The following is a 27,063-nucleotide window of genomic DNA, read 5'->3' on the forward strand; positions in this document are numbered from 1 at the left end:
CAGCCAAAGAGATGCTGCAGCATCTGGTCACCCGTGTGGAGCAACAGGATGCTCGCCAACAGCTGTTACTTCAATGCTACCAGTCGTTAGCCTCCCAAGGACCATCTGGACAACCTGTTACAGCTAATGTTGAAGCTCCTGTGCTTTCCTCCGTTTCCCCAGTGCCATCCCAGGTGTCTACAGCTCCCACGCTTCACCTGCCTACTCCGTCAAAGTACGATGGAGACCCCAAAACTTGTAGGGGTTTTCTCAACCAATGCTCAGTTCATTTTGAGCTCCAACCTCAAAATTTTTCTACCCATCGTTCCAGAGTGGCCTATTTTATCTCATTGTTCTCTGGACAAGCTCTGGCTTGGGCCTCCCCTCTGTGGGAGAGAAACGATCCTATATTACAAGATAGTGCCAAATTCATTTCTACGTTCCGAAGTGTGTTCGATGAACCAGGTCGTGTGACCTCCGCTGCTTCCAGCATTCTTCGTTTACGTCAGGGTTCTCATACAGTAGGCCAGTACGTCATTCAATTTAGGATATTAGCCTGTGAACTTCAGTGGAACACTGAAGCATTAATTGCCGCCTTCTGGCAGGGGCTCTCCGATAAAATTAAAGATGCACTGACTACCCAAGAGCTTCCTACGTCATTAGAAGATTTGATCTCTCTTTGCCATCATGTAGACATGAGGTTTCGTGAAAGAGAATCTGAGAAAACAACTTCAGTTAAAGCACCTCTTCGCTCAACCCCTCAATTTCGTCCAGCTTCACCTTCTGTGATTCCCATGGAGATAAGACGTTCCAAATTATCTTTAGAAGAGAGGAAACGAAGAGTAAAGAATAGACTTTGTATCTATTGTGCTGATTCCACACATATGCTCAGTTCTTGCCCTAAGAAATCGGGAAATGCCAGGCCCTAACTAGATCTGGAGAGGTGAAGTTAGGGTCCTTGGAGTCCTCTCCATCTTCTACGAAACTAAAAGTCTGCGCTTTTGATGTTACGATTTCCTTTGCTACCAAATCCTTTGAGTCTCAGGCACTGATTGATTCTGGAGCAGCAGGAAATTTCATTTCTAAATCCCTAGTGAATCAATGGTCCCTACCAGTGATTACTTTGAAAACACCGATTACTGTGACTGCTATAGATGGATCACGTCTCATCAATGGTCTCATCACCCAGAGTACGTCTCCAGTAACGCTTCAGATTGGTGCCCTGCACCATGAAGAGATTTCGTTTTTAATTCTTCCTGTTACGACAAGTCCGATTGTCTTAGGCCTTCCATGGCTTCAATGTCATTCTCCCCAGATTGACTGGCGCACTCCTCAAGTTACGTCTTGGGGAGCTGAATGTCATCATCGTTGTCTTTCTCAAGTCATTCCTCTTAAAGTACAGCAATCTTCCATCTCATCTTCCTCACCGGGGCTCCCCCCTCAGTATGCTTCATTTGCCGATGTTTTTGATAAAGCTCAGTCTGAACGTCTTCCTCCTCATCGTTCTTGGGATTGTCCGATCGATCTTCTACCTGGCAAGACTCCTCCTAGGGGTCGGGTCTATCCACTTTCGTTACCTGAAACTCAAGCTACATCTGAGTACATCCAGGAGAATCTCCAGCGAGGGTTTATTCGACCTTCCACCTCTCCCGCTGGAGCCGGGTTCTTCTTCGTAAAAAAGAAGGATGGATCACTATGCCCCTGCATAGATTTTCGTGGACTCAATGCCATTACTATTAAGAATCGGTATCCCATTCCGTTGATCACTGAGTTATTTGATCGCATCAAGGGAGCTCGGATCTTTACCAAGTTGGATCTTCGTGGTGCCTATAATTTAATTAGAATCCGGTCCGGTGACGAATGGAAGACAGCGTTCAACACCAGAGATGGGCATTATGAATATCTAGTAATGCCTTTCGGGTTGTGCAATGCCCCCGCTGTTTTCCAAGGCTTCGTTAATGAGATCTTTCGGGACTTGTTAAATGTATGTGTCGTTGTCTACCTGGACGACATATTGATCTTTTCACAGGACCTGCCTTCTCATCACCAACATGTGGCAGAAGTCCTTTCCAGACTCCGGAAAAATTCATTATTCTGCAAACTAGAAAAATGTTCATTCGAGTTGCCCCAGATTCCATTTTTGGGGTATATTGTTTCCGGAATTGGTCTCAAAATGGATCCAGAAAAGGTGAATGCTGTATTACATTGGCCCCAGCCAACTACTCTTCGTGCTATCCAGCGTTTTTTAGGTTTTGCCAATTACTATAGACGCTTCATTCAAGACTTCTCGTCCATTGCATCTTCTATTGTGGCCCTGACTCGTAAAGGGGCCAATACTAAGCAATGGTCATCCGAGGCCCTCCAATCCTTTCAAATTCTTAAAGAGTCCTTCTCCTCTGCTTCCATTCTTCGACAGCCTGATGTGACACGTCCCTTCTTCCTAGAAGTAGATGCCTCTAATGTGGGTTTAGGAGCCATTCTCTCCCAAGTTCGGAGCAACAAAAATTCCATCCTTGTGCCTTTTACTCTCGGGGTCTCCTGCCTGCAGAGAAAAATTACACGATCGGGGACAAGGAGTTGCTGGCTATCAAAGTTGCAATAGAGGAGTGGAGATACTTATTGGAAGGAGCTCGTCACGCTGTGACGATTTTCACGGACCATAAGAACCTGTCATACCTACAGTCTGCCCAATGCTTGAATCCTCGTCAAGCAAGATGGTCTCTTTTCTTTTCCCGTTTCGAATTAATCATAACCTTCAAACCAGCTGCCAAGAACAAGAAAGCTGACGCTCTATCTCGAGCTTTTGTGACGTCCTCTGACGTTGAAGAGGTTTCCAACCATTCTATACTAGACCCCAAATGTATCTCGCTGGCTGCTTCTTCCACCAAAGTGCTACCATTTGGGAAGACCCTCGTGCCTCCTACTCTTAGGAGGAAAATCCTTTCGTGGTTCCATTCTTCTCGTTTTTCTGGACATGCTGGTGAACGCAAGACCTTTGAGATTCTCGCTCGAAGTTATTGGTGGCCCTCGATGAGGAGAGACGTCAAAGAGTTTGTTGCTTCTTGTGAATTATGTTCTCAGTTTAAATCCTCCCGCAGAACTCCAGCAGGGTTGCTGCAACCACTACCCATTCCGTCCAAGCCCTGGACCCATATTAGTATGGACTTTGTTACTGATCTGCCATCTAGTAAAAATTGTAATACTATTTGGGTAGTGGTAGACAGATTTTCGAAGATGGCTCATTTTATCCCTTTGTCTGGTTTGCCTTCCTCGTCTACTCTGGCTGAACATTTCGTTAAGGAAATCTTTCGTATCCATGGATGTCCGTCTGAGATTGTGTCAGATAGAGGAGTACAATTTGTTTCCAGATTCTGGCGGGCCCTTTGTAAAACCTTGGGCATACGATTAGCACTCTCATCTTCTTACCATCCGCAATCAAACGGACAAACTGAACGGGTCAATCAAGATCTCGAGACCTTTATAAGGATGTTCTCATCAGCCAATCAAGACAATTGGGTAGAATTGCTTCCTTGGGCTGAATTCGCCCATAACAACATGTACCATGAGTCATCGTCCAAAACTCCATTCTGTCACTCACCGGACTGTGAGTGCTTCTTCCCGTATATTTAGGAACCGTGGCCGTCCTCCATCCTGAGGGTCTGCGCATGCGCAGCCCTTTCAAACCCTTCAGTACCTGTTCCTTTAACTTAATTGGCAGATCAGGCAACACTCCCTATATTAAGCACCTGTGGTCAATACCACGTTGCCTGATCTTGGAGTCTCATTCCCCATGAGCCTCTGAAGGTGTTCCTGTGTTTCCTCGTGTATTCAGCTCTGCTGATTCCTGTGGTTTCCAGACCACTTCTACTCCTGTGGTTTCCAGACCACTTCAACCCTCCTGTGTTTCATCGTGACTGTTAGCTGATTCCTATCCGCTGCCTCCGTGCACTACAGTCTTCAAACCACTTCAACTCTGCTGTGTTTCATCGTGACTGTTAGCTGATTCCTATCCGCTGCCTCCGTGCACTACAGTCTTCAAACCACTTCAACTCTGCTGTGTTTCATCGTGACTGTTAGCTGATTCCTATCCGCTGCCTCCGTGCACTACAGTCCTCCAATCACTTCAACTCTGCTGTGTTTCATCGTGACTGTTAGCTGATTCCTATCCGCTGCCTCCGTGCACTACAGTCTTCAATCTACTTCAACTCGCCTGTGTTTCATTGTGATTGTTTGGCTGATTCCTATCTGCTGCCTCCGTGCGCTTCAGTTTTCAGCTCATCTCATCTCTCCCGTGTTTCCTCGAGACTGCTACAACTTATTTCTATCCGCTGCTCTCCGTGCTCAACAGTTCCAGCTCAGCTCTGCTCTCCCGTGTTTCATCGTGGCTGCACCTGCTGGTTGCTATCCGCTACCTCCGTGTACCTGCAGAGTCCTGCTGACTGCTACTCCTCAGTTCTACTCGTGTCTACAACAGCTGATCTGCTCTCCGTGCTTCTCAGTGTTCCTGCTGGTCTCTACTCGCCAGTCTGCATCGGATCTGCGCCTCACTGCTTTCATTTCGTCTAGACCATCGCTACTCTTCAGGGTCCTCCAGGAGTCCAGTTCTACATACTACTGCTTCCTGAGTATTTGTTCCCCTGCTGGTCTACCTACCTGTGCGCTGCACCTACTTGATTACCGCTTCACCCTTCAGGGACTTCGCATCCTGCCAGCCTTCAGCCGTTCAGGTATCTCCGCACTCCTGTCTGACAGCCTGCTCCTGAATCACGGTATGCATACTTCTCATTGACTGTGCTGGTGTATTGCATATCTTGCTGGACTGAGTTTGTTCTCCTCTGGAGTTTACTATCCGCTGGGACTATTACCATCATTGACTGTGTTATCTTTTGCCCGGATAGTTTCAGTGACTTTCTATTATTGCAGTGCTGTTCAGTCATTACTATATTGTGCATGTTATTGTGGATCAAGTTTAAGGTGCCCGTCTATCCTCTGTATTGCAGTCTCTCCCCGTGCTCCTCCTCACATATATATTCAGTGGTACAACTTGCTAGAGGCAGACCACTGATCCCTGTTTCCTGTGTCACCTGTTCCAGTATCCTCTCACATAGCAGTGGTACAACTTGCTAACGCAGACCACTGACTCCCCGGATACCTCCACTTGGATTCCATTCCTTCACTCAGACAGCGGTACAACTTGCTATCCGCAGACCGATGACTCTCATCACCTCCTCGTTTCTGTTGGACATTCCTCCTCACTATAGCAGTGGTACAACTTGCTACCGCAGACCACTGACTACCCTCACGTGTCCTTTGTCCATACAGTTCCTCGTGTATTACTACATCCATATTACCAGTGCTGCTAGTCATAGACTTTCCTGAGCATCTCTATCATCTGCTATTTCCTGTTCCATGATCACCCTACTACCAGAGTACCATATTACCATCTATACTGCTCTGGTAAGCCTATCACCTGGTGATCCCTGGGTAAAGACTCCTAGTGCCCGTGACAGTAAGATCAGGCCCTGACAGACCCAGATACGGAACCTACAGCTAAAGAGATGCTGCGGCATCTGGTTACCCGTATTGAGCAACAGGAAGTTCGCCTACGGCATTTACTGCGGTGTTACCAGGCGTTAGCCTCCCAAAGAACGTCTGTGCAAGATGCCACAACTACTGTTGATGCTCCTGTGCCTTACTCCGTTTCCCCAGTGCCATCCCAGGTGTTTACGGCTTCCACGCTTCACCTGCCTACTCCGTCAAAATACGATGGAGACCCCAAAACTTGTAGGGGTTTTCTTACTCAATGCTCAGTTCATTTTGAGCTCCAACCTCAAAATTTTTCTACCCATCGTTCCAGAGTGGCCTATCTTATTTCATTGTTTTCTGGACAAGCTCTCGCATGGGCTTCCCCTCTGTGGGAAAGAAACGATCCATTGTTACAGGATAGTGCCGAATTTATTTCCACGTTCCGAAGTGTATTCGATGAACCAGGTCGTGTTATTTCCGCTGCATCCAGCATTCTCCGTCTTTGCCAAGGATCTCGCACTGTGGCTCAGTACGTCATTCGATTTCGGATATTAGCCTCTGAACTTCAGTGGAACGCTGAGGCACTGATCGCCGCCTTCTGGCAGGGGCTTTCCGATAAAATTAAAAACGCACTGACCTCACAAGAATTACCCTCCTCTTTGGATGATTTGATTTCCCTTTGCCTTCGTGTAGACATGAGGTTTCGTGAGAATGATTCCGAAAAAGTAACTTCGGTTAAAACACCTCTTCTCTCAAATCCTCAATTTCACCCAGCTTCATCTCCGGTGATACCCATGGAGATAGGTCGCTCCAAATTAACTTTAGAGGAGAGGGACCGAAGAATAAAGAATAGACTTTGTATCTATTGTGCTGATTCTACGCATATGCTCAATTCTTGTCCCAGGAAATGCCGGGCTCTAACCAATACTGGGGAGATAAGGTTAGGGTTCCTGGAGTCCTTTCCATCTTCTACGAAATTAAAAGTCTGCGCTTTTGATGTTACGATTTCCTTTGCTACCAAATCCTTTAAGTCTCAAGCACTGATTAATTCTGGAGCAGCAGGAAATTTCATTTCTAAATCCCTAGTGAATCAATGGTCCCTACCAGTGATTACTTTGAAAACACTGATTACTGTGACTGCTATAGATGGATCACGTCTCATCAATGGTCTCATCACCCAGAGTACGTCTCCAGTAACGCTTCAGATTGGTGTGCTACACCATGAAGAGATTTCGTTTTTAATTCTTCCTGCTACGACAAGTCCGATTGTCTTAGGCCTTCCATGGCTTCAATGTCATTCTCCCCAGATTGACTGGCGCACTTCTCAAGTTACGTCTTGGGGAGCTGAATGTCATCATCGTTGTCTCTCTCAAGCGGTTTCATTCAAAAGACAGCATTCGTCTATTCCACCAGGTCCTCTTCCACAGGATCCTTCATCTACGGATCTGTGCGATAAGGTTCAGTCTGAACGCCTTCCTCCTCATCGGGCGTTCGTGACGTCATCGGACGTTGAAGATGGATCTCAGGAGTCATCTTCAAAAAGTCAAGTGCTGGTGGTTCACGGTCACCATCCGTCTTTTCCGGAATTTCCTGCCCTCCCTCCCACCCAAGTTCCTGCTGTAGAGACTGTTTGTCAGACCTTCAAAAATATCTGGTCTCAGGTCAAAACCTGTTTAAAGAAGACATCTGCCAAATATAAGTCTTTCGCAGATAAGAAGAGGCGGGCTATTCCACCACTAAAAATTGGAGATCGTGTCTGGTTATCTACCAAAAATATTCGTTTGAAGGTCCCATCTATGAAATTCGCTCCTCGTTTTATTGGTCCATATAGGATCATTCAAGTAATAAATCCAGTTTGTGTCAAACTTCTACTTTCTAAGAATCTTCGTATTTCCAATGCCTTCCATGTGTCCTTGCTCAAACCTCTCATCATCAACCGTTTCTCGACTCCTCCGTCAGCACCTCAGCCAGTTCAAGTTCATCAGGAGGAGGATTTCGAGATTACTCAGGTATTGGACGCAAAAATTTCGCGAGGAGTTCTCCGTTTCCTCGTTCATTGGAAGGGCTTTGGTCCTGAGGAGCGTTCATGGATCAAAGCTGAAGAGCTCAACGCCCCAGCTCTTCTTAAGAAGTTTTATTCCAAAAATCCGGACAAGCCCGGTTCCAGGCGTTCTGTGCCCACCTTTAAAAGGGGGGGTACTGTCACTCACCGGACTGTGAGTGCTTCTTCCCGTATATTTAGGAACCGTGGCCGTCCTCCATCCTGAGGGTCTGCGCATGCGCAGCCCTTTCAAACCCTTCAGTACCTGTTCCTTTAACTTAATTGGCAGATCAGGCAACACTCCCTATATTAAGCACCTGTGGTCAATACCACGTTGCCTGATCTTGGAGTCTCATTCCCCATGAGCCTCTGAAGGTGTTCCTGTGTTTCCTCGTGTATTCAGCTCTGCTGATTCCTGTGGTTTCCAGACCACTTCTACTCCTGTGGTTTCCAGACCACTTCAACCCTCCTGTGTTTCATCGTGACTGTTAGCTGATTCCTATCCGCTGCCTCCGTGCCTTACAGTCTTCAAACCACTTCAACTCTGCTGTGTTTCATCGTGACTGTTAGCTGATTCCTATCCGCTGCCTCCGTGCACTACAGTCTTCAAACCACTTCAACTCTGCTGTGTTTCATCGTGACTGTTAGCTGATTCCTATCCGCTGCCTCCGTGCACTACAGTCCTCCAATCACTTCAACTCTGCTGTGTTTCATCGTGACTGTTAGCTGATTCCTATCCGCTGCCTCCGTGCACTACAGTCTTCAATCTACTTCAACTCGCCTGTGTTTCATTGTGACTGTTTGGCTGATTCCTATCTGCTGCCTCCGTGCGCTTCAGTCTTCAGCTCATCTCATCTCTCCCGTGTTTCCTCGAGACTGCTACAACTTATTTCTATCCGCTGCTCTCCGTGCTCAACAGTTCCAGCTCAGCTCTGCTCTCCCGTGTTTCATCGTGGCTGCACCTGCTGGTTGCTATCCGCTACCTCCGTGTACCTGCAGAGTCCTACTGACTGCTACTCCTCAGTTCTACTCGTGTCTACAACAGCTGATCCGCTCTCCGTGCTTCTCAGTGTTCCTGCTGGTCTCTACTCGCCAGTCTGCATCGGATCTGCGCCTCACTGCTTTCATCTCATCTAGACCATCGCTACTCTTCAGGGTCCTCCAGGAGTCCAGTTCTACATACTACTGCTTCCTGAGTATTTGTTCCCCTGCTGGTCTACCTACCTGTGCGCTGCACCTACTTGATTACCGCTTCACCCTTCAGGGACTTCGCATCCTGCCGGCCTCCAGCCGTTCAGGTATCTCTGCACTCCTGTCTGACAGCCTGCTCCTGAATCACGGTATGCATACTTCTCATTGACTGTGCTGGTGTATTGCATATCTTGCTGGACTGAGTTTGTTCTCCTCTGGAGTTTACTATCCGCTGGGACTATTACCATCATTGACTGTGTTATCTTTTGCCCGGATAGTTTCAGTGACTTTCTATTATTGCAGTGCTGTTCAGTCATTACTATATTGTGCATGTTATTGTGGATCAAGTTTAAGGTGCCCGTGTATCCTCTGTATTGCAGTCTCTCCCCGTGCTCCTCCTCACATATATATTCAGTGGTACAACTTGCTAGAGGCAGACCACTGATCCCTGTTTCCTGTGTCACCTGTTCCAGTATCCTCTCACATAGCAGTGGTACAACTTGCTAACGCAGACCACTGACTCCCCGGATACCTCCACTTGGATTCCATTTCTTCACTCAGACAGCGGTACAACTTGCTATCCGCAGACCGCTGACTCTCATCACCTCCTCGTTTCTGTTGGACATTCCTCCTCACTATAGCAGTGGTACAACTTGCTACCGCAGACCACTGACTACCCTCACATGTCCTTTGTCCATACAGTTCCTCGTGTATTACTACATCCATATTACCAGTGCTGCTAGTCATAGACTTTCCTGAGCATCTCTATCATCTGCTATTTCCTGTTCCGTGATCACCCTACTACCAGAGTACCATATTACCATCTATACTGCTCTGGTAAGCCTATCACCTGGTGATCCCTGGGTAAAGACTCCTAGTGCCCGTGACACATTCTTTGTGGTTTATGGTCACCATCCGTCTTTTCCGGAATTTCCTGCCCTCCCTCCCACCCAAGTTCCTGCTGTAGAGACTGTTTGTCAGACCTTCAAAAATATCTGGTCTCAGGTCAAAACCTGTTTAAAGAAGTCATCTGCCAAATATAAGTCTTTCGCAGATAAGAAGAGGCGGGCTATTCCACCACTAAAAATTGGAGATCGCGTCTGGTTATCTACCAAAAATATTCGTTTGAAGGTCCCATCTATGAAATTTGCTCCTCGTTTTATTGGTCCATATAGGATCATTCAAGTGATAAATCCAGTTTGTTTTAAACTTCTACTTCCTAAGAACCTTCGTATTTCCAATGCCTTCCATGTGTCCTTGCTCAAACCTCTCATCATCAACCGTTTCTCGGCTCCTCCTTCAGCACCTCAGCCAGTTCAAGTTCATCAGGAGGAAGAGTTCGAGATTACTCATGTATTGGACGCAAAAATTTTGCGAGGAGTTCTACGTTTCCTCGTTCATTGGAAGGGCTTTGGTCCTGAGGAACGTTCATGGATCAAAGCTGAAGATCTCAACGCCCCAGCTCTTCTTAAGAAGTTTTATTCCAAAAATCCGGACAAGCCCGGTTCCAGGCGTTCTGTGCCCACCTTTAAAAGGGGGGTACTGTCACTCACCGGACTGTGAGTGCTTCTTCCCGTATGTTTAGGAACCGTGGCCGTCCACCATCCTGAGGGTCTGTGCATGCGCAGCCCTTTCAAACCCTTCAGTACCTGTTCCTTTAACTTAATTGGCAGATCAGGCAACACTCCCTATATTAAGCACCTGTGGTCAATACCACGTGGGCTGATCTTGGAGTCTCATTCCCCATGAGCCTCTGAAGGTGTTCCTGTGTTTCCTCGTGTATTCAGCGCTGCTGATTCCTGTGGTTTCCAGACCACTTCTACTCCTGTGGTTTCCAGACCACTTCAACCCTCCTGTGTTTCATCGTGACTGTTAGCTGATTCCTATCCGCTGCCTCCATGCACTACAGTCTTCAACCACTTCAACCCTGCTGTGTTTCATCGTGACTGTTAGCTGATTCCTATCCGCTGCCTCCGTGCACTACAGTCTTCAATCCATTTCAACTCTGCTGTGTTTCATCGTGACTGTTAGCTGATTCCTATCCGCTGCCTCCGTGCACTACAGTCTTCAGACCACTTCAACCCTCCTGTGTTTCATCGTGACTGTTAGCTGATTCCTATCCGCTGCCTCCGTGCACTACAGTCTTCAGACCACTTCAACTCTGCCGTGTTTCATCGTGACTGTTAGCTGATTCCTATCCGCTGCCTCCGTGCACTACAGTCTTCAGACCACGTCAACTCTGCCGTGTTTCATCGTGACTGTTAGCTGATTCCTATCCGCTGCCTCCGTGCACTACAGTCTTCAGACCACTTCAACTCTGCCGTGTTTCATCGTGACTGTTAGCTGATTCCTATCCGCTGCCTCCGTGCACTACAGTCCTCAGACCACTTCAACTCGCCTGTGTTTCATCGAGACTGTTACAACTGATTCCTATCCGCTGCTCTCCGTGCTCAACAGGTCCAGCTCAGCTCTGCTCTCCCGTGTTTCATCGTGGCTGCACCTGCTGGTTGCTATCCGCTACCTCTGTGTACTTGCAGAGTCCTGCTGGCTGCTACTCCTCAGTTCTACTCGTGTCTACAACAGCTGATCCGCTCTCCGTGCTTCTCAGTGTTCCTGCTGGTCTCTACTCGCCAGTCTGCATCGGATCTGCGCCTCACTGCTTTCATCTCGTCTAGACCATCCCTACTCTTCAGGGTCCTCCAGGAGTCCAGTTATACATACTACTGCTTCCTGAGTATTTGTTCCCCTGCTGGTCTACCTACCTGTGCGCTGCACCTACTTGATTACCGCTTCACCCTCCAGGGACTTCGCATCCTGCCGGCCTCCAGCCGTTCAGGTATCTCTGCACTCCTGTCTGACAGCTTGCTTCTGAACCACGGTATGCATACTTCTCATTGACTGTGCTGGTGTATTGCATATCTTGCTGGACTGAGTTTGTTCTCCTCTGGAGTTTACTATCCGCTGAGACTATTGCCATCATTGACTGTGTTATCTTTTGCCCGGATTGTTTCAGTGACTTTCTATTATTGCAGTGCTGTTCAGTCATTACTATATTGTGCATGTTATTGTGGATCAAGTTCAAGGTGCCCGTGTATCCTCTGTATTGCAGTCTCTCCCCGTGCTCCTCCTCACATATATATTCAGTGGTACAACTTGCTAGAGGCAGACCACTGATCCCTGTATCCCGTGTCACCTGTTCCAGTATCCTCTCACACAGAAGTGGTACAACTTGCTAACGCAGACCACTGACTCCCCGGATACCTCCACTTGGATTCCATTCCTTCACCCAGACAGCGGTACAACTTGCTATCCGCAGACCGATGACTCTCATCACCTCCTCGTTTCTGTTGGACATTCCTCCTCACTATAGCAGTGGTACAGCTTGCTACCGCAGACCACTGACTACCCTCACGTGTCCTTTGTCCATACAGTTCCTCGTGTATTACTACATCTATATTACCAGTGCTGCTAGTCATAGACTTTCCTGAGCATCTCTATCATCTGCTATCTCCTGTTCCGTGATCACCCTGCTACCAGAGTACCATATTACCATCTATACTGCTCTGGTAAGCCTATCACCTGGTGATCCCTGGGTAAAGACTCCTAGTGCCCGTGACAGCGGCGCTGTCACATGACAGTTGGGGCGGGGAATTCAAATCTGCAACACTACTTAAGTCCTGCTCTGACGCCTGCACAGCGTCAGAGCAACTTCCTATGTACCCTGACTAGGTGCTTTTCATGTGTCTCCCGTGTACCAGTTCCTTGCAGACTTTTCAGACATTAACTCCACGTGTACCAGACCCAGGCTTGCAGACAACATATTCATCTCCACTCCAAGTGTACCAGACCCAGGCTTGCTGACTACGTATTATCTCCATGCCAAGTATACCAGATCCAGGTTTACTGACTATGTATTCATCTCCATTCCAAGTGTACCAGTCCTCGGCTATCCTGATACTACCCCCCATTTCCAGTGTTATCGTGGGCTACCTCCTACATCCTTACCTCTAGAGGCAGACCAGTGGACCGCGACCTGCGATCCGCCGCAGCAAAGCCCATACCGCCTTGCGGCGGTTCTTGGTGAACACCAGGGGGATCGTTAGACTCCGCACCAGCGGCCGGCCAGCGCTGATCTAGAGTAAGGCAAGTACTCCATATTCATTACTTACATTGCTACATAATTGTTACAGCTGTGAGGCTAACCAATTTATTTTATGTTTCAAACCATTAATCTTCAACAGATATTCATCTTCTTGTCATCCTCCCCCTCCGGTAATTGTTCAACAACAATAGGAGCATGAGGTTAAGCAAATACTGCTTCTCTAGGGGAGTCTTGCAGTTTTTGGCAGATTGGAAAGGATATGGTTTTGAGGATGATGCCTCGGTTAATGCCTCAGACATAATACATGAACCTAAAGCCTTGAAAACATTTTATAAGAAGTATCCTGGAAAAACTTTTTGGGTGGTCGGAGCCCACCATTAAGAGGGTAGGGGGGTACTGATTCATCAAGGCACTCATACTGGGCCTGATTCTTTAAGGTAAGTAAAGCAAAAAAAAATTGTAACTTTGCACCTTGGCAAAACCATTTTGCATTGGAGGGGAAGGCAAATTTAAAATGTTATGGCAGATTTATAGCTGGTGTAGGGCATGACCTAGATCAACTTTAAATTTTAGTACACTAAAAAAGCTATCAAGCATTTGTGTGCTACATGAAAAAACAGCTAGTATTTATCTTATGTGCAAAATAATAAACTAATTTGCACCCCTTCCATAGTAAAATGGTTTTGTCCAGGAGAAAACATACAATTTTTTTTGCCTTACTTTCCTTAACGAATCAGGCCCAATGAGCGCAACGTACATTTCTTCAAAAATGCACATAAATCAGCTATTCATACTCCCAAAATTAACAAGGAACAGCTATAAAGATATGTGCACTGATGAATTTGGGTGTAGGCCTGCTCTGCTGTACTACACAGTACACTGCAGGTGCCTATTTCGAACATATATTCACAAAATGCACAGAAAAAAAATAAAACTGTTGAATTAAAATTAATGTCACCTGTTAATAATATAAGCATTAATGACAAAACAACTAAAAACAACTAAAAATAAAAAATTATATATATTTTTATAAAAATGTGTTCCCATGAAATAGATTTATTAGAATGTTCTTAATGTCTACTGAACATAAAATAAATTTATACAGTTGCACCTGATCATGTTATAGCATGCATAGGAGACTGTCATCACTAGCACTTAGGACTTTGACTAGCCTTGTAGCTGTATCAAGATATACAGCAGAAAAGCAAGTAACTTTGAGATGCACAAAGCTTGATTTGGACGTGGCTCTGTGCGCTTATGTTTGGCACGCCATACAGTACATTGACTAGAGGCGATCGCCCCTACTGCATCCCGTTGACTCCTGTAAATCGTAGTTTGTAGTAAGTGTCCTTGCATACATAGATGCAGTGAATATTGTTGCATTCAATGGCATATAGCCCGGTTCTGGACATGCGCAGAGTAATTTTATGTGTGATACACACAAAGTCAGCAGATGCGTGCCTTGATGAATCAGGACCGTCCTTTATGTCACAGCGTGGCAAGGACACCTGATGCAAGTTCACTGAGATACAATCAGGTCATTGCTGACATCACAAAGGAGGGGAGTTTTGATGATCTGAGCTCTGAAATGTGTATAATGATTAAAACTTGACTCATGATTACTGACCTGGTTGGTTTCCTGTTTTCATGAGACTTTGACTTTGTACTGTGCTGACAGGTTTTGGCTTCCGTGACTATTCCCCTGCCTTCTGTGTTGTTACCTGCATCCTGCTGACCTCAACTAGTCTGAGCCCTCTACCTGCTGTGCTACTACCTGTAGTTCTCCGCCCACCATGCTATGGACTAGTTCAGTGGACCACGACTTGGTTACTATATATAACCAAATCCATCTCTCCTTGCAGTGGGCTCTGGTAATACCAGTATTAACTTAGAATCCGCACCACCTCTCTGGCTGTGTCAATCCTTGTCAGTGTTGTGTCCAAAAACCCTGTCCTGATAGTTTATATCTAAAATGTCATGGCTATATACAAAAAAATATGTTCAAAGAACTGTCCATTATATGCTAAAAATATTGCTTGAGGGTCTATGGTGGTAGCATGTGATTGGTTTCCTATGGATTGACCACACATTAAACAGGGGAAAATAGTACAGAGTGATCTTGTTCCTTTAGCACTGGGAGAAAAGTAGGTATTTCTTGGCCTCATACTACACTCCACACCAAAGAGGCTGGTATGCCTATAGCACTAGGTCCCCACAAGGCAGGGGGTTATTATTGTTTATCTTATATCTAGTAGGGATGTTTGAGGTCTAGCTATTATTCTGACCCCATGAATATCTCCCATCAAAAGCAGGGATGTTATTTGAGATTGCCCATTTGGAATCCAATTTGTTTGGACAGCAATTCATTTGGGCACTGTTCATTTTAGTAACCCTTAGTGCCTAAATCCCCTGCCTAATTCCAATTCTAATAAACTGGATCCCAAGGGAACAGACTCAAAACAAACTGGTACAATGATGTGTGAGCCAAAATGGAATCCCAATGAACTGTTGTCCAATAAAATTAAAGCCTGATTAACTTGGTTCCTATATGATCTGAAGCCAAAATGGTATAGATAAAATTATATGTACCGCTCAGAATTTCAAGAGAGCTTCACCATAGACCCATTAAAAATCAACAAAATTGTAATGCTAAAACTCTTGTTAACGGTATCTTTATAACCATTCTGGCAGCTTCTGGGCAGCTTCTGAGAATCACATCTGCCTGATTAAAATTCTGGTATTTTGTTTGTTTTATAAACCACATGAGCCACATCATTTAGTTAAGAATGCCCTATAGCACAATGTTGTTTTTATGTCTTATCACTATGTTAATTTGCTAATAGTGTGCAGTATTGCTGTACTTGTCTTTAATAACAATTTGCAATATATATAGTACAGTAGCTCCCATCTTACTTCTCTTCCTTTGCTCATCAAGTGTTGAAATGTTTCTAAGAATTTGTATTTGAAGATCCTATTTAGTTTGCTTGGTAGTGTTTCCCCTGGTTCCAGTGAACCCTGTTTAGAGAAATGTAAAAGCAATTGTAAGAAGTAACAATACAACTGGCAATTAGGTTAAAAGCATGCATATAAAATTACAAATTAGAGATAACAATTGCTTGTAAGTAATCTTATATGTCTAACAATGAAAACTCAAATATCAACCATTTATAATACTATAATCAAATTTATATTGTTTGCACACAAGAGTTGCATGCCTCACATATGTGCAAACAAGCTACATTTTTGCAAGTGCATTATAAGTAATCATCATCATCATCATCATTTATTTATATAGCACCACTAATTCCGCAGCGCTGTACAGAGAACTCACTCACATCCGTCCCTGCCCCCATGAGTCTAAATTCCCTAACACACACACACACACACACACAGACTAGGGTCAATTTGTTAGCAGCCAATTAACCTACTAGTATGTTTTTGGAGTGTGAGAGGATACCGGAGCCCCCGAAGGAAACCCACACAAACACGGGAAGAATATACAAACTCCACACAGATAAGGCCATGGTCGGGAATTGAACTCATGACCCCACCTACCTCTCTTCGATGAGTCATCTATACTCTCAGTGCAAGTAATGCCCCTGTGGGTTGGCTTGTGGCTGCATTCCTTTGAGCCCAGAAGGGTCGTGGGTTCTGTAGAGCCCGAGATTGAGGGTCCCGGTAAGGTAGATATGTGCGTCTGGGGTTTGTTTTGGTTCTTCCCCAGTGTTTGCAGATATCCCATGGTTAATGCTGGGATATCCTTTTTGCCTGGCGGATGTCGTACTGACTACTCCTTTTCTCCACCACCATATTTGGTTAAAAATAAACTCCTTTTAATTTTGCCACATTTATGTCTTGTATCAATTATTCAGAGAAGTTAAAATAAGTATTAGGAGGTTTAAGTGAAGCCAGGGATATCAGCCTTTAAACATTTTATGAACCAAAACTCCGATAAGCAATAACTCACAACTTTGTGTGAGTAGAATGGCCAGACAGTAACAATTGAGCAAATTGATATGCAGGCATGGTGATCAGGAGCCATCACAAACAAGCCAAAAGGAATCAAACAGGAGCAATGTAACAGCAATATTCACAAAGAAAATAACCAGGATTTAGATGTGGAAATTAGGCCCTGTAATTATTGATATAGTCTGGCTGAAATGGGATTGAGGCAAATAGTTAACTGTTTCTCAACATCTGAACATCTTAACATCAGATCCTGATTTATTGGGATGACAAAGAGTACATTTTTGTGGAGCAAGGCTCTCAAGAGCCATCTTCTGAACTGTTCCCACACCAATGGATTAAATATTGCAGATTGACCCACAATATTTGTTAATCCACTCATGCACATTCAGACACTGCCTTATCTGCAGCACATTTACATGAAGTCTGCCCTTCACCCACACCTCCAAGCCTGGAACTAGTCAAGGAGGTGGGAAAATTTTTTGATTGATTGTGGCATCTAATCGAGAAAAAAATATAAACAAAAAGTGGTTGTTATATAACCAATAGACATAAAGACTGATTATTCATTACTGTTCAGTAACTGCAAACAGATTGGGCAGCAAGAAAAATTACACAGCACAGGTCTATTTTATACATCCACCCAGTAGCCTATAACACAGTAATAATATTTATTTATCTTATCCAAGTTATGTGATTGCTTTAATTAACATTTTTAATTACATGTTATGGATTGTAATCATTATGTTTTTTAATATGAGCTCATTACAGTTGATTATTAATAGAATTTTATGCTTAATAAATGAATAACAATTATCCGAGGATCACTTATCTATTTGTGGTTCTATAGCGCTATTGCAATCTTGTTTACTCTTAAAATATTGATTTTTGGGAGGATTGCAGACCCCTTGCAATTAGCAATCTCGAATCACAGCCCTATCAAGTGCAAAAAGGTACAAATTTAGCTTTTTTTACTGATGTAAAAGCGCACAAAGTACTAATTCCGAAATTAGTGGTTTGTGCGCATGCTAAAATGGAAAAAAGCATTTTAACTTAAAATGCTCAATGGACTTAAAAATATTGATATAATAGGCTTTTTTTCTTCCATGAGAGGAGATGCCCAAACCAATTTTTTGCTCGTCAATAATTGAGAATTAAGCACAACTTTATTGTTTCATCAGGATATCTGGAATGCTGCATTGAAAAATAAATAAATAAAAATCAGACCACACTGATTCAGAAATTGTCAAAAAAAAACTTTTCTATTCCCAAAAAGGGGCAATGCTTGTGGAGATTTAAAATTCTGCATATGAATTGATGTAACTGGGACTGCAAGACCTGTAATTGCTTAAACCATAGCAGTCAACATGTCATCTTTTAATGCTGCATATCTATCTGACTGGATGTGAGCAGTGTTATGCAAAACCAAATAATTCAGAAGAAACCAAGGAAACCAAGACCAGGACTGCCATTAGAAATTGTGTGGCCAAATACAAATGACAGGCAGGGCTCCCCTCTCTCTTTGAAAATAGAGTACACTAGCTCTTACAGAAACCTGCTCATTTACACATATACTGAAAGCATACAACTGACTTTGTGTTATAGCTAAACCACAGGTATTACAAAATACTGTAAGTCTGCCTGAGATATCACAAGTGTGGATTAAACTAAAAAATGGAATACTAACCCCAGCCTTTCAAATTTTGTGTTCAGAGTTTGGAATTAATCAAATGCTCTTCCTGGGAGTGTTGTATGTCATCAGCAGCAGCAGCTATTTATATAGCGTCACTAATCCCAGCGCTGTACAGAGAACACACTCACATCAATCCCTGCCCCATTGGAGCTTACAGTCTAAATTCTCTAACCCACATGTTATAAATAGAACCAGTGTGGCTAAGAGCTCATTACGCAGCGTGAGCTCTTCAGGGAAGCGCTAGTTTGGCGTCACCCTAAATGTGTGTTTTTTTGCCAAGCCAGGATCAAGCCAGGATTTCTTGGATGTATTGTGGTTTTTATTTTTGTCAAGAAAGAAGTCTGTGGATGCATTTTGAGTTTTTTTTGGACAAGCATGGAAATTTGGATGTATTTGTTATAAAATCTGTTACACAAACTAAGCATTCATGTCAATTCTCCCGCATGTATGGATGGAGGGGGCAAGGCTTTGCAAATCACGTCATTTTAGCCCTGTCACCAGTGACGTAATGCCTGTTTTTGGTCTTTTTACCACTGTAAAAAAACAGGCATTACGTCACTGGGGACGGGGCCAAAATGATACGAATCACAAAGCCCCGCCCCCTCCACCCATACACCCTTTCTCCCCTCCAGGAACTCCCTGACGTGGCCCACATAATGTTGGCAAATATGAAACTAGGTCTTGCAATTATAGCCATGGAGCCAGACATATGATGAAAAACATTGAACTGTTTATTGCAGAGAAAACAACAATCCAAGTAATGCAATGAAGACAGACCAGGTCATAGTATAATCAGATTTTCAGGTTTAGCAGATTAGCAGGACTAATGCAAATGTCAGGTTATCTCCAGGGGTGTGGTAGGGTAACCCGGCACTTACAAATCCGACACACACCACACTGACAAAAAAATCACAATGAGTATAACAGTGATAAAATATATAATGATATCAACTAACCATGTAACTGAAAACTAGTATTTCCGGCAGCTAAAATTCCCTTCAAATGTAAAATACGACTTTGCAAAATCCATACAGTAAAAAATCACGTCACTTTTAATGGACATCATGATAACTGCGGTTTTAAAGCGGCAATGGGTGAACCTGGATTACATTATACAGCCTGTGGGTCCACCCATTCATTGTGATTTTTTTGTCAGTGTGGTGTGTGTCGGATTTGTAAGTGCCGATTACACGACTACCAACGACCTCCAGGAACAGATACAGGTGATTGATTAGTGCTGTACAAAGAAGCAGAACCTGGCTAAGCATGGATATCCACAGAAACAGAGAAAGCAGGGCATTAATCCAAGGCACAAACATAAATAGGCTCAGGAACATCAATGACCAGCAAAGAATACTGGGATAGGTGGGCATGTATATGACACAGTCAGGTGTAGATGACTAACTAGCTGTGCTAGTTAACTCCTGGTAGTGGGAAAGGTAGAACAGCAGCACCTCTGGAGGATCACTGGTACCGCAGGTTAATACAAGCAATAAAGACACAAGCCAGATCATAACAGTATTACAGATAAAGACCCTGGATGTAGGTGAGTAGGTGTAGGATAAAACGGGTGTGTTTTATTTACACTTTGCCTTGGTGGACAACAGGTCCCGGTGGGCCCTGCGTGCCAGGGCATATCTAGGCTGGCAGCACTTGGTGAAACTAATTTGGGGTGCACACTGTTTTTTTTCTTTTATTTCATGCCATTTTATTCATTTATTTTTAATATAGTGCTGGTGCTAGTGCCAGCATCGGCAGCACATTCACTTTTAATCTACTGCATTATGTTGACATTGTGACTGTCGCCATTACAACCTGTCATTGGTGACAATGTCGACATTTTAAATACAGTAACAAAATGACTGTGTCGACATTCTAATTGCTGACAGTATAGTGTTAACATTCTGAATGGCGACATTTTCATTGACGCCATTTCGTGCCCAACCCTTGACAGGTGCACTGTAAAGAGATAATCAATTTTATTCACTTAGCTTGTCAGTGGTTTTAATGTTGTGACTGATCGCTATAAACACACACACACATATTATATATATATAATTGTTTTGTTCAATCCTATTTTTAGTGCCTGAATGTATTTATATGATATTCTGACATATAATACACCTAAACATATACATTCTTCATATAGATTTCACTAGAAATAGTTAATCAGCATTGGCTTTATTGCAATATAATTTTTAAGCACATTTTCTTCAGATTTAGTAGCAGCTCACTATGTTATTAATAACCGACAGGGTTTGTTACGATTCCTTTAATCACATATTGCTCATATTCACATATCAGCCTATTTTACTGTATATTACCAGCAACCCAATCAATGTTAAAAGACTAATTGAGGGACTGATGAGTAGTGAAGCTGAGGGTAAAGTTGAAGATGATCTGAGGCAGCCCTGAACGGGGGGAGTGTGAAGTTGTCGACTGTAAGGGAGATATGGGGAAAGGTAGTGGCATTAGTCTACTTTAGGTGCCGGAATATGCTCTCTATCATAATTGACGGTTGAATAAACCACTGGTGACCAGCTGCACAAAACACCCATAATAAAGTTCATTTACAAAATCATAATAAGTGCAGCGCAAATGTTTTGTGATGTTATATGCTTACTATTGTGTAAACAATCTCTTAATTTCTTTACTGCACTGAAAATTATATATATCAAATGCCTAAACAATTCACTACATGTAAGGCACACAAAAAAGTCCAAAGGCAAATAGCAGCTCCTTTCTTCTAAACATCCACACCCGAAATGGAATAATCTAGGATCAAATAACATAGAGAGAAAGGGTGCTCATGGTGTAGTAAGTAATGTACAATCACCTTAACAAAGCCTATAAACAAGAAATATTCCAAATAATGGACAATATTAGGATTACCCGTTCCTGCCTGTACACACCAATGCAGAAAGGAGCCAAATTTCTCGATATATGCCCATGATACTGAATAGCCAATGGGAAGGCATTTGTCTACATAAAAAATGTCAGGTAGACGGAATCCCATATAGCAAAACGAATCCAGATGCAGGGGCAAAAGGCGAAAAATGTAGCCAGTTAGGCCCCTTTTCCGTGTTCCCGTCCCAAATATCAGCAGCAATAGGGGAGCCTGAAGAAGTGGCACGGCCGCTGCCAGCGCTAGTGATTGCGGAGGCAGTGACTGTGTCAGACACCGCAGAGCCCACCCCAAGATGGCTGCCCCAATGGGGTTGGGAGACATCTTGGAAACGGGAAGGAGGGGCATGGCGCACAAGAAGGGCAAGGAATAAAGAAAACAAGGCAAAATGAGAAAAGGCACTGGCACACATGAGGGAAGAAGAGTAGGGACACTATATTTAGAAACAATAGTAATCTAATTAGGAGTGGACAAAAAATATATACTTTCTTGCTTTTATAATCAAAGTGTTTTAATCTGAATGCGAGATGCAGTATCAGTGACATTTGAACTATTTAGTGTTGCGAGCTGCGGCTCGTGTCAGGCTACTGCTTTCTCCTGCATCCTGGCTGTCATGGCAACAGGGCAACGGCCAGAGCGCTTTACAATCAGTGCCACATCGCGGCATCTGTGGCAGCCAGGCGCATTGCGCAAATAGGAGTAATTAATTAAGCACATCCTGGGGGTACAATTTATAAGACACCAAGCCCCTAACTCCTGATTGGCCAACTCTTGCATTTAAGACAGGGAGTGCTTAGCCTCCCTGCTGGTTATAGCTTTGGTGCTGTGCATTTGCTGCCCTGCTCTATGCTCCCGTCTTGCTGTGAATACTCTGCCGAACAACTGATTGACTCCTGCTGTGACCTCTGGCTTGTTTCTGGACCCTGCTTATACTCTGACTGCTCTGACCTTTCGCTTTGTTCTTTGGATATTCCTGCATTCTGTCAACCCCGGCTCTTTGGCCTGTTCCTGACCCCTCTGCCTGCTACTGACCATCCGCTCCTATCTGTCTGTTGTGGTATTGCATATAAGCTTCCACTACACTAAAGGTTAAGACCTAGGGACATCCAAGTATCTGTGAGAGCAACAAGCTCTATGGGAATGGCAGCTGCTATAGGCAATACCTCTGTCACCTGTTCTGGAAGCTTATGTCAATAGCCGCTAGCAGTAACATTTAGACATCAAAAAACAAGGTTCTGTTTGAATGTGAGCAGCACCCACCCCAAAAATATATATATATATAATTTTTGCTTTTAAAGTTCCAAGTGCGTAAATCTGAAAGCAATTGTATGAAGGGCAGTATCGGTGACATCTGAACTATTTAGTGGACAAATATAGGGTGCTGTTTAACTATGAGTAGCGCACCCCAAAAGAAAATATGGTGTATATATAATTTTTTTTCTTTTAATATCCCAAGTGTTAAAATCTGAAAGCAATTGTGTGAGGACAGTATTCGCATCTAAACTAGTAAGTGGCCAAAAGACAGGCTGCCATTGAATGACCATGCATTGTGAGCTAGCACTTCGATGTTGAGGGCATAAAGAGGATTATGATGATTCTACAAGCGCTACTGTTGCTGAAAGTAATACATCTACCCAATCGGCTGTCACGGTCATGTAGTCTTTATTTGACCAGTACTGCTTGTCCACATATCCGTAGTTAAATGGATTATCGGTAGAATGGCATTTAATAGGGACTGAATTACTTTTTGTTTAACCTCCTGCTACAGCTGAGAAATTGTTGTTCAGGAAAAATGGAGATGGAATTTGGTAGCATAGACACATTATCTAAACTAATCTGCTAAAACCTGAAGTATTGATGGTAGAAATTGGAGGCACATCCAATGCTAACATAGCTTTCATGGCTTTAATGATCTACTGTTCAACAGAATGCTGGCTGTCATACTTGCAAATGCTTGTTTCACAGACAATTTTAAACTTTGCTTACTCTTCTTAGTCCTCTTCTGTGTAGAAGTTTCACCCCCAGCAGCAGCAGCTATAGTGTGGAAGGATGCCTCTTGGGAATCATGGATTGCATTAGCTGAGTCAGTTTGCATTTGAAAATCAGATACTGGACTACGTGTTAATAATATAAAGGTGTTGATGGCGAAGACTGCATGAGGCGTTTATCCATTCTGCTGCTAGCTGATGCTCGACTACACAATTTCCCACCTTTAGGAAAAACTATTTGAACCAACTCTCCACAAATAGCATAACAGGGAGCTTGTAAGCTTGCACACAACCCCTTCTTACCTCTCTGTCTGTCCCAGTATTGTTTTATTACTGTGTTTTTTCCCAATTGTAAAGCGCTACGGAATTTGCTGGCGCTATATAAATAAATGATGATTAGGATGATGATGATAGAAAAGGTGCCTATCTCTACTTATTGTGGTATCACAAAGGGTGTCACAAAGGCAAGAGATGCCTTGATAAATGTTTTCTGTGTTGGGATAAAAATATTTCCACTCAAAAGAGGTGAATTTTTTTAGTATTTTGTCCAGGCATGATAATGCGCTTATCATGGGTGTGAGGTGGTTCCACTGGTGACATACTTACTAGGACACATTCATCATTCTCCTCATAATCTTGTTTAAGTACAACACAATGCAACATTTTCAGATTCACAATTATCCCCTTCATCCTGTTTGTCAGCATAGCAAGAACCCCACAGAGAGTAATGTGAAAGGGAAAAAAGTGGTTTATTTAGGCACAGAACATATGGTTAGAACTGAGATGTAGCAAATGAAAAGACAGATAAACACAAGTACTGGATATTGGATGACAGGATTACCAGAGAGATCTGAGGAGCTGATGACTCTGGTGACCAGGCAGGTGAGTTGATCAACAGGCAGAGAAAGACTAGATGTCCAGATTAAGCAGGGAAGCTTGTGAACCAGATACCAGGCAGGTGAGATGAACTGCAGGCATAAAAAAAACTGGCTTATGAGTAGCCATAGTCTGCAGACACAGGGAGTACGGCCATACCATACTGTCACAATCCGATGATGCGGTAGGACATTCCGGATCTGATTGGCTTAGCACCACCTGCAGGGAGGCGCAGAGTCCAACTGAGAAGAAGGTGTGCACCAGCGACCCCTGCAACGAAGTATGGATATTGCGCTTCTCCAACCAGATTCCAAGCGAGACCCAGTGGAGAGGGATGGAAGGAAGAGGATGCAAAAGTTGTGTAACAGTCTGCAGGCAGGAGTACACAGAGGTCTGATGAGCTGACAGCAGGATGACTGGATCAGAGAAGTTGTAAGGGTCTAAGGATATGACTACATAGGGGTCCAGGTAAGCTGACAGCAGGATAGCTTAGCTGGATCAGAGAAGGTGCAATGGTCTGCAGGCAGGAGTACATGGAGGTTCAGGTAAGCTGACAGCAGAATAGCTGGATCAGAGAAGGTGCAACGGTCTGGAGCAGGAGTAAACAGAGGTCCAAGTAGACTGACAGCAGGATAGCTGAACAGAGAATGTGCAATAATCTGCAGGCAGGAGTACACGGAGGTCCAGGTAAACAGACATCAGGAGCCAGAAAAAAAACAAAACCTCACAGGTAAGAAAAATTCATGAGAGGACCAGGCAAAAAGAGGGTCAGAAGCCAGATGGTCCACAATGATGCCAGGGAGAAAGCAGAAGCAAAGCCGGGGTCTGAGTCATAAGATGAGATGTAAACAGAGAGATAAGCAGGAGTCAATACTAGAAAATCAGTCAGGATCAAAACACAGGAGAACACTGAAATACCAGCAGTAGCAAAGCCCATTGATGAACTAACACAGGTTGGAGGGAGTGGTAAACAAAAATATCAAAACAACCCCTGCAGCCTTGCCAAACCCCAGGAATTTCCACAACTCCAAAAAAATCAAGTAAATACAAAAGGAGGTACAGCAAATGGTGCTAGATTGTGTCACATCAGAGTACTGGAATATTGCAGTCACCAAAATTCAATCCAAATCTCAATAGTAGTCTTCTATTTTCACTATTCCACAGATGTAGTAGATCACTCCATATAAAAGAAGAGATAAATATCGTACATAGTGCAGTACATTCTACACTAAAGCACAACACCTTGTGAAAAGATGGATCCTTCACAATAAAGACACCCAATATCTGTGATAGAATACTGTGATATCTCCTCGAACCCCAATGGTAATATGTCTACATTCAAACAGATGAAAGTCAGCTTCAAATATATATAGATGAATTCTTTACAGCACAGACACCCAATAGGCGTGAGAGAGTTTCCTCAATCCCCAATGGTAATATGCTTAAATAAAAATAGATGGAAATTAGCTTCAAACATAAGATCTTAATCCTCTTCCTGCCTCCAAACGAGATCAGTCAGAGGTATATAGAAATAAAAAATAAAGCTCTATCTAGGCGGGTTATCTTTTATAAAATTATATTACAATTTATTAAAATGTCTTAAAAACATAATACATCCCCTTAAGGCAGCATTCAGTAGAGCCTACCAGATCAATCCATAGTCAGGCACATATCAGACAATGGAATTTAAAGATGGTTCCAAGCTCCAAACGGATCCTCCTCAGAATAGTCAGTAGTAAATAGTCCAATGAATGCCCCTCAGTCCCCAAAAAGTTTCGATCCTCCAAGTGAGATCTTTGTCAAGGTACCTTGACAAACCATCTTTAAATCCCATTGTCTGATATGTGCCTGACTATGGATTGATGATGTAAATAAAAGCTATAAATACTAATGTAGGAACAAAAACAGCTCAAAATCATATGATTTTATAATTTTTTCACAATTTTGAATGAAATCCAGCTCCAAAACCAAAACCCATGAGGATTTTGGACCAAAACCAAAATACAAACATGGTTTTAGAAACAAAACCAAAACACAGGGGTCTGTGCACATCTCTAATCAGGCGCGAGCTGGCAAGTTTAAGCCCGGGGGGCGCACAGGCGGCCGCATCACGTGACACGCGATGCGGCTGTGTTATGGATGACGCGTGTCATGTAATGCGGCCGTCTGTGCGCTGACGCAACCGCATCACATGTGAATAAATAAGAACAGCGGTTGGACTGAGCGGCCCCCCTACCCCTCGGCCCAGCCCGCCCCTGTCTCTAATAACCACAAGCACCAAAACAGCCAGGGCCCTCTTAAGAACCTCTTGGGCCCCCGGGCACAGCAGTGCACCGGGGCCCCTATATATACAAAAATAAAAAAATAATGATTATATATATGGGCCCTGCAGCCCAGGGGGGCCCGTCGGAGGCAGGGAAAAGAAAACCCTGAAAAAAAAAAGAAAATACTTACCGTGCTGTCAGCTGGCGATCCGGCTCCCTCCCTGGTCTCCTCCTCAGTCGCGCTCCGCAATAGATGTTGGGCGGGCGTGATGACGTCACGCCCGACATGCACTGCCAGAGCGACGGAGGAGGAGACCAGGGAGGGAGCCGGATCGCCAGCTGACAGCACGGTAAGTATTTTCTTCTTTTTTTTCAGGGTTTTCTTTTTTTTCCTGCCTCCGGAGGGCCCCCCTGGGCTGTAGGGCCCCCGGGCACCTGCCCAGCGTGCCCAATGGGAAAGATGGCCCTGAAAACAGCACAAGAGTGATACAATAAAGGTTTATGAAAAGCCTCAGCAGGACATTGTAGGCGA

General features: G+C 44.0%; 1 protein-coding gene across 2 annotated transcripts in view; it reads right to left on the reverse strand.

The window, feature by feature from the left end:
* The window catches only part of TRPM2 (transient receptor potential cation channel subfamily M member 2), a 168,724-nt gene that overhangs the window by 9,485 nt on the left and 132,176 nt on the right, over positions 1-27,063 (reverse strand). For both annotated transcript variants that reach the window (XM_075180247.1, XM_075180246.1), the window contains exon 30: positions 15,753-15,854. In XM_075180247.1, coding sequence (XP_075036348.1) covers positions 15,753-15,854 — 102 coding nt within the window. The remainder of the gene's footprint in view (positions 1-15,752; positions 15,855-27,063) is intronic.

The sequence above is a fragment of the Mixophyes fleayi genome, chromosome 7 (assembly GCF_038048845.1).
Source record: "Mixophyes fleayi isolate aMixFle1 chromosome 7, aMixFle1.hap1, whole genome shotgun sequence".
In the NCBI taxonomy this organism is placed as follows: Eukaryota; Metazoa; Chordata; class Amphibia; order Anura; family Limnodynastidae; genus Mixophyes; species Mixophyes fleayi.